The sequence below is a fragment of the Lupinus angustifolius genome, chromosome LG14 (genome assembly GCF_001865875.1).
Source record: "Lupinus angustifolius cultivar Tanjil chromosome LG14, LupAngTanjil_v1.0, whole genome shotgun sequence".
Classification (NCBI taxonomy): Eukaryota; Viridiplantae; Streptophyta; class Magnoliopsida; order Fabales; family Fabaceae; genus Lupinus; species Lupinus angustifolius.
The window spans coordinates 6,232,590-6,240,295 of NC_032022.1; the positions used below are offsets into that span (position 1 = coordinate 6,232,590).

The 7,706-nt window shown below is 35.0% G+C and overlaps 1 protein-coding gene across 3 annotated transcripts in view; it reads right to left on the bottom strand.

Moving 5' to 3' along the window:
• The window catches only part of LOC109326805 (pantothenate kinase 2-like), a 19,373-nt gene continuing 11,667 nt past the window's right edge, over window positions 1-7,706 (bottom strand). For 2 of the 3 annotated variants that reach the window (XM_019559643.1, XM_019559642.1), the window contains exons 13-23: window positions 7,186-7,230; window positions 7,056-7,104; window positions 6,655-6,737; window positions 3,773-3,889; window positions 2,924-2,987; window positions 2,384-2,530; window positions 2,131-2,283; window positions 1,642-1,725; window positions 747-941; window positions 586-657; window positions 1-476 (exon numbers count right to left, since the gene is read on the bottom strand). In XM_019559643.1, the coding sequence (XP_019415188.1) occupies window positions 387-476; window positions 586-657; window positions 747-941; window positions 1,642-1,725; window positions 2,131-2,283; window positions 2,384-2,530; window positions 2,924-2,987; window positions 3,773-3,889; window positions 6,655-6,737; window positions 7,056-7,104; window positions 7,186-7,230 (1,099 nt within the window). In that variant the 3' untranslated portion in view covers window positions 1-386. The remainder of the gene's footprint in view (window positions 477-585; window positions 658-746; window positions 942-1,641; window positions 1,726-2,130; window positions 2,284-2,383; window positions 2,531-2,923; window positions 2,988-3,772; window positions 3,890-6,654; window positions 6,738-7,055; window positions 7,105-7,185; window positions 7,231-7,706) is intronic. The other variant, XM_019559641.1, reaches the window with a different exon arrangement.

The window sequence follows — 7,706 nt, forward strand, 5'->3', positions numbered from 1 at the left end:
TTTGAAATGATAATCATTCCTATTTTCCAAACCCTCATGAAAAAAAGATATGCAATCATGAATAAGGCACAAACTACATAACTTCATCTAAAATTATGCAAGATAGACGGATAACAAAACATTTCTTTACAATGAGCAATGCTTAACTATCAAAGCCAGGTACAAGAAAAAGAAAATATTAAACTATTGCACAAAATGTCTAAACAAAAGAAGTTAAGGTTTAATATAAACACTATTATTTTCCCTTAAGTTCCTTCCAGTTTTATGTTTTTGTTTTTTATTAGTTATAATGATAAAGGGGAAATGCCACTGCAAAAAGTACCAAGAACATTAAACATTAAGGTTAAATTTGAACATATTCTGTCAAAAGTTTCATTTAGAGGCTTTCAACTTGCAGGCTCATATTTGCAAATGCAGTCATATATGTTCCCTTTAACCAACTTTTCAGCCAATCTCTGATTTTTCACCATTGCAAGCTGCCAAAAATATTTACAAGAAGAAAAGAGGGACAAAATGTATCAAACCAACTACATTAAGCAGTGGAAAAATAAAAATGCCTTAAGCAATTACAAGAGATACCCTTACCTTTAAAGCATCACACTTAAACTGAGCATTAAGGTTGGTATGAAGAGCTCTACCCATGCCTTCCAGAATTACCTGCAGAAAAGAGAAAAGTGTGATTAACATAACTATCTCCTTGATATTCTTAAATCCACAGTGATGTTGGAATAGAGTGAGCCTCCTACCAAATCAGCATCTTTTGCGGCAGCAGCGAGCTCAGAGCTGACCTGTCTTAAGTCTATACATGGACTGCCACAGCCATTCTCAACAACCATCAAGGGAACCGAGGATGAATTTTCTTTCGAGCTGTCTGAGGTGTTAATCATTGCATCCACAAGCAAGCCTCCAGCTTCAGCAGCTCGCCTTAGAATGTCACAGTGCTGTCAACTATAAGAGTTAGTTCCACTGAACAGAACTCTGGTCATAGTAAAAATCAACAAATAGACATTAAACATAATAATGATGACCATATTTGAAACTTCTAATGACTCTTTCATAATATCACGGACTCTAGTCATTCCTTTTGAAATCATAGTGAAGGCTCTAACCCAACTTTATAATTACAAATTTAAGGGTAAAAAAACACAAGTCAATGCATGAGGCTCCCACTTAGTGGGGTCTGGATAAGGTAGATATATACAGTCTTAACCTGTAAGCGGAAAGACTATTTATAGGATTTGAACCAGTGACCTCATGATCACTAAGTAATAACTTTACCGTTGTGCCAAGTCCACCCTCTTATTATTCCAAATTTAAGGGTACAAGAAGAAAATTATGACTACTGTTATTCCAAATCATAATTCAATAAGCAATTTATTTGGATTTAAAAGTATGCAAATTAAAGGGCATGTTACACGTAGTGAATAAATTGCATAGGAGTAGGAAAGTGTGGTTTTCACAACATAAATCCGTATAAATTTATTTGCAAGCAGACTATTCACCAAGACTTAGCAAGCACAGTATTTTCTATTAAAATTGTAAATGATGGAAAAAATATTCAGATGAATTTTATAAGGGGATCCATGAACATCACAAATGCTATAAAGACCAACAAATAAGAGTTCAAAAAGATACAAAAACCTTGGCAGCCTCAGCTACAATATCAGGAAGCTCCATTGCAGTCACATCATTCAAAGCCGGAAGAGAGTTTGCAACCAGAACTACCTGCAAGAACACTTCCATTATCATCATGGTAAAACATAAAATTCATAAGCATAGGCAAAGTGACTGTATAACCACAAAATTGACAAAGATCAATTGTTATTTACTTGCTGTATGAAATCTAAAATTCAATAAGAAACAACAAAAATGGTGGAAGATAAGCTATGCAGGCATATTTGACAACAGAAAGTGTCAGCTACCAGTAGATCTTGGTAATATTATGTATCTGCTTTTCACCAACAATACAACTATAAGCAGAACATCTTTAATAACCAAAACATCTATTAAAGTTATTATTAGTTGAAATCCAAATCAGATCATTTTAATTTTGAGGAGTGGAACACTTATGATAAAATAGAAATGTAGTCTAATACAGTAATCTTAGTAAATTACAGAAAGTGAACTCACTTCAGTTCCACGACGGAGGAGCTCCCTAGCCAGGGGAAGCATACCTAGAACAACATCAGCACCTGAATTATCTACGAAAAGTAAAGCTCTTCTATGAGGGGGCACTTTCTTGTCCCCTAACATTCTCTCCTTGAAGCCATCAAAATCATCCACCTAGGTTACAAAATTTTAGTTCAGCATTCAACTATCAACTATGATGAATAAACTCAGAAAACTAGTACCCTCAACAATGCAAATGTTTAAGTCCACCTACCCGCCAAGGTCTCTGCATTTTATTGCGACTCATTCTGTAAATTTCAATAATAGTTCCTTTATGATAGAGTTCCACACAGGCACGAGATCCCCAGTCAAAAATGTTTGCGGCAAGAACTCCTTCAATTAGAGTAAGCAGCCTAGTTTCCTGAAACAAAGGAGGGTTTCATATTATTAGCAACATGATTTATGAGATGCTATGGCAGCTTAAGCCCTCTGCACATCCAAAAAGACTACATATTGATATGAGTGAGTCAGTGGGGCATTTGCATTAAAGTATCTCATGCAGTTTTATTTTATTCATAAAAAATCCGATACACCAAACTCAGCATTAAGGTATCTCATGCAGTTTTATTTATAAAAAATCTGATACATCAAACTCATTTTCTGTAAAAAGGACTAACAAGTTGATTGCATAAACCAGTCATAAGCACCACACATGAAAAAATGAACTTATATATATTTTGATGAGATGAAAGAATGAATATTGACTCCTCCCAACATGTCAAATTCAGATGATCATAGTAGTAGTCAGGCATACCTCATCCATTCCGTCAAGCTCCACCAATAAGTCAGGTAAAACAGCGAGTGATGCCTCATTTTCCCTAGTATACATTAGAAGGACCTTGTTAGGAGAACATAGTTATGAAGATGAGATAAATTTATGTTCAAATTGTAAACAGGAATTTCCTTTTTAAAACAACATTTTTAAATTAAAAAACAACAATGGTGTGAGCCTTCCCAGAACAGTAAGGAAGGCATCCCATGATATGGTGGTCACAGATTCTACTGCTGAAGTGGGAAGTGCAAGGCTATATACATATATGGTCCTCCTTATTGAATAGTGATAATGGCCTCATGGACTAGGCCACCCTTTAACTTGTTTTCATATTCAAATTCTACATTTGAAGCTTACATCTTTGTTAATGACTTTACATAAATATAAACATTAAAAACCCATAATCATGATGGGTAATATCATGGTTGCATATATGAAAGACAAACAACAACAACAACCAAACGTTAATCCTACTAGGTGGATCGACTATGGATTGAACAATGTCATAATGCTCTATCACAATCATGTTTATCTCTAAATCTATCATAATGCTATATCACACAGAAAGAGACGAGAAAAAAATTCTCCCATTTCAATTACAATGAAAAACAGTCATTCTCAGACACCCATTCAATAATGTATATGGTTTGACCATGCATTCTGCATGTTTCAGTAAGCTACTCTGTTACTATAAAGCATTTTGTACGCATGCAACTAACCAACTTATAATGTGATAAGACGATTGATTTGTAAAGCTTAAACATGTATCATAATGGTTCATAATAAAAACCTTATTTTTACAACTTCATAAAGGTAAAAAAACATAATTACCTCTGCTTTATACTTTTATAGGCATCACCAAACTGGAATTCCCTCAAGCACTCTTCCCTCATTTCCAGTAGATTGGCCAGGCCTAACTTCCCATATGCAGTAGGCTCCCCCATCAACCTATTCAGTTGGTGTGGGAGTTGGTTAGTAGAAAATCTTAGGCCAAGTAAAATCAATGAATTTTTAAAAATTTGTCAAACCCAACAAAATAGAAGTTGAAAAGTGATCCAAGAGGACTGAAACTCAAGAACTTAATAATTCAGTTGAACATATAAATGCCACAATATGCAGGAGGAAGAGGATTTGAGCGAAGTAATATAATCCCAGAATTAAAAATGCATAATGACAGAACAGAAAAAATATTTTGTCCACCACCCCTGAGGTTCTGATACTCATCAGCACAACCCCAGTGGCCCCCAAATATAAACACTCTCCAAATTAAGAGTAAATATATGCTTTAGTCCCTCAAGATTCTTATACGTATCATTCTAGTCCCCAAAAAATTAACTTACCACTTTAGCCTTAAAAATGTTCATCATGACCCACGTTAGTCCCTCTTGTGTGTAAAAAAAGGGTGGAATAAAATGGTGTTTCATTATATAAAAAATTAAAACGCACCCAACTTGTGTGTTTAGCATATATTCTTCATCAAAATTCCCTTTTGCAATAAAAAACAAACCCCAAAAGCCAAACCAGACTCCAACAATGCAAGCCATCACTGTCGCTGGACCAGTGCCCAACTGCCATCAATCATGACACCACCTCTATTTAGAATGGGATGCAACATTAACACTGTTAGGGAAATAGAAGTAGTGATTGTATCAGTTAGTTAGCTAGAGTTACTTTTCTGTATGAGTCAACCAATGATCACTTGAAGCCAGCTCGTGACAGCTGGCCTTCTGTTCTATATAAGGACCAATGTACTCTCCTTTTCAGTTAGTTAATCATAATCAAAATTTTGCATTCTTTATTCTCTTGCTCTTTAGTTTCTCTAGTTTATCTTCTAGCTTAGTTCACATCTCTTACATGGTATCAGCCAAAAATGGCCAACACTACTGATCATGCTTCATCCCCTGAGTCTCAACATGCTACATCCGCTCTACCTCTGCATTCTTCTCCGACACCTCTCACTCTTCCATTACCATCAACAAAATTGACCGAAAATAATTTTCTTGTAAAGCGTCAGTTTGTTTAAGTTGTTCTTATATTAAATTGTGCTTTGCATTTTGTTCAGATTCCTGAAATTCTTTATCGTTTTCTGTATTATGTTGAAAATGTGAATCCTGCGGATTTCAAAGTTGGGAGGAATATTATCAGATGCTATTTCCTGATTAATCAATACCGTTTCTGAGCATCTTCAACCACAAATAGTAGGTTGCAAACATTTGTGGAAGTTGTGATAAAAGGTTTATGAACATTGTCATGCGCAAACGAAAGCTAGGAGTCATCAGTTGAGATCACAACTTTGTACAGTTGAGATCACAACTTTGTACAATTGAGATCACAACTTTGTACAATTGAGCATCAAGGTCATTGTTGATTCCTTGATTTCAATTGGTACTCTAATTACGCATGTTGATCACATTGATCTCACTGAGGAGTTTCAACCAGTAATAACCACAGTTGAAAGCCAAGAGGAACTGCTAAAGTGAATGCGCTTCAATCATTCCTTCTAACATTTGAAGTGAGTCTTGAGAAGAATCACCATAAATTGATCTCAAATGTTCTCTCTGTAAATGTTATTGACAAATCGCCATCGCACTCTCTAGGGTCAATCTCATCGACAATGCCTATTCACTTTACACATTCCATGGTGCCATCCCACCTCTAGCATCAATCTCATTGGCGATGCCTATTCACTTCACTTTTCAATCGGTTTTGGGTCTCAGCTTCTCATCCCAAGCCTCTCATCCTCTGCTAGTTCTAAGCTTGATCATTTTTACCTAATTATATTGGCTTTCAGTGGGAATTTCTCTCTTAGTTGAGTTGTATGCTACACTATAAATATATTCCCATCTACATTCTAATGGGTTAACAAATTATTAATAGAGATTCAGAAGTTTCTATCAACTCTTCTATCTCAATTTTTCTCTCTCCTCTCTTATCTGTTCACAATGATCCTTTGGATTTTCTTATCTTATGTTACGCTATCTTATCTATTTTATCCTAAATTATCTCATCTTATCATATGTAACCTTAGTTTTTCTTATCTTTTATTTTAACTTTGTTTAAGTTCCCATCACTTCTAAATTACTTTATAAGTGTTTAAATTAATTAAATAGAGTTATTAAAAAGTATTTGTAGTCCATGTGGATTCAACTCTTTTATTAATTGATGACAAAACCATACACTTGGGGTGTTGCACACATTAATAAGGAATGGAATGAGGAGTGTACGTTGTCTGAGAGTATGTTTAGATATGAAAGGATAGGTTAGGAGTCTGTATGTGTATCCAAGATCTATAAAGAGCGAAAAAGAGGTGGTGGAGGATATGGAAAGGGGTTGAAGATGAATGGGGAGAATTGATTTGTTTTTTTCCAAGTGAAACAACGCCATTTTAACCTATTTCAATGTCAAAAATAAAGGAAATACCACGTACACACTTAATGTGCCACATTGACATATCAGTTAGTTTGATAGAGTCCAAGTAATGGAGGGACTAACATGGGTCATAGAGAACAGTTTTGAGGACAGTGGTACTTTAATTTCTTTGAGGAGTAAAATGGTATGCACAGAATCTTGAGGGGCCGAAATGGGTGTTTAATCCCAAATTAAAAGATTCAATAAAATGGTAAGCGAACAAAGATCAAATGCTTACACAACTATGTTTGCATTAGAATAAGTGGATACATATCAATGAGCAAACTGGAATTTATGTCCATTACCTTGCCAAGTGGGCAGAAAATGCATGAGCAAAAGCATCACCCCTTTTTTTCGCATCATCTGTTCCACCTTCACTTGCTACAGCCTATCATAATTACACAAGCACATCATAATCATATGCTCCTTAGAAATATCTAGCAATTCATCTTGAAATATATTACTTCTAAGAAAATGGAATGAAATACAGCCAAACGGTAACCACATAAGACAAGGGTTCTATCCAGCCCATATAAGCTAAATCCATAACTAGAAGATCTATCAAGAGCAATTACCTATGTGCTCCAACTGCTTGCCCATAAAACAAAGTATAAATAATAACATTTTAATCCATAAAATCCCAATTTCATAGTGATCGTGACATACATAGAAACACAAGCATGGAAGGTAGGGGTTTCAAGATAACCTTGTCCACAAGATCTGGCAAGTGGTCTGATAAAACTTTGAGCCAATATCTACATCAGATACCAAATTTGTGTTAGCTACAAGAGAAACACTAGAAACTATGAAGCCTTAATTAACAATAATTTGCTTACTCTAGTTCACTGGGATCTGCGAGATCAATTGTATTCGGCTCATACCTGTACAGAAGCAATTTAAATTTTGTTAAAAAATACAAGACTGAGAGCATTGTCAATAAAATTTTCATTATAAAACTGTGTAAAAAGATAAAAGATATAAAGAAATGAAGAGAAATCTTATTATGAAATTGCAATTACAGAGGAGAAGCTTATCCCTTTAAATAGAGGGAAAGCAAAAGAGAAAATAAACAGATTAGTAACTGCATAAAGCAGTTACTGATCCTAACAACTTCCAGCAGGTGCACATAACAATTAGCACATGCTAATTGATAAATGGCACATGATAAATGCTTAAGTAAAACTTAACTAACTCTATTCTCTAATATACCCCCCTGAAACTGAGGGTAGTTGACTAAGGATGCTAAGTCAACTACTTTAAGTTGCTTTCTTAGAGTTAGAAATCTATCAGTAGCCAAAGGCTTAGTGAGCACATCAGCAGTCTGAAAATCAGAGGGGATGTGTTTCACTTGAAGAGA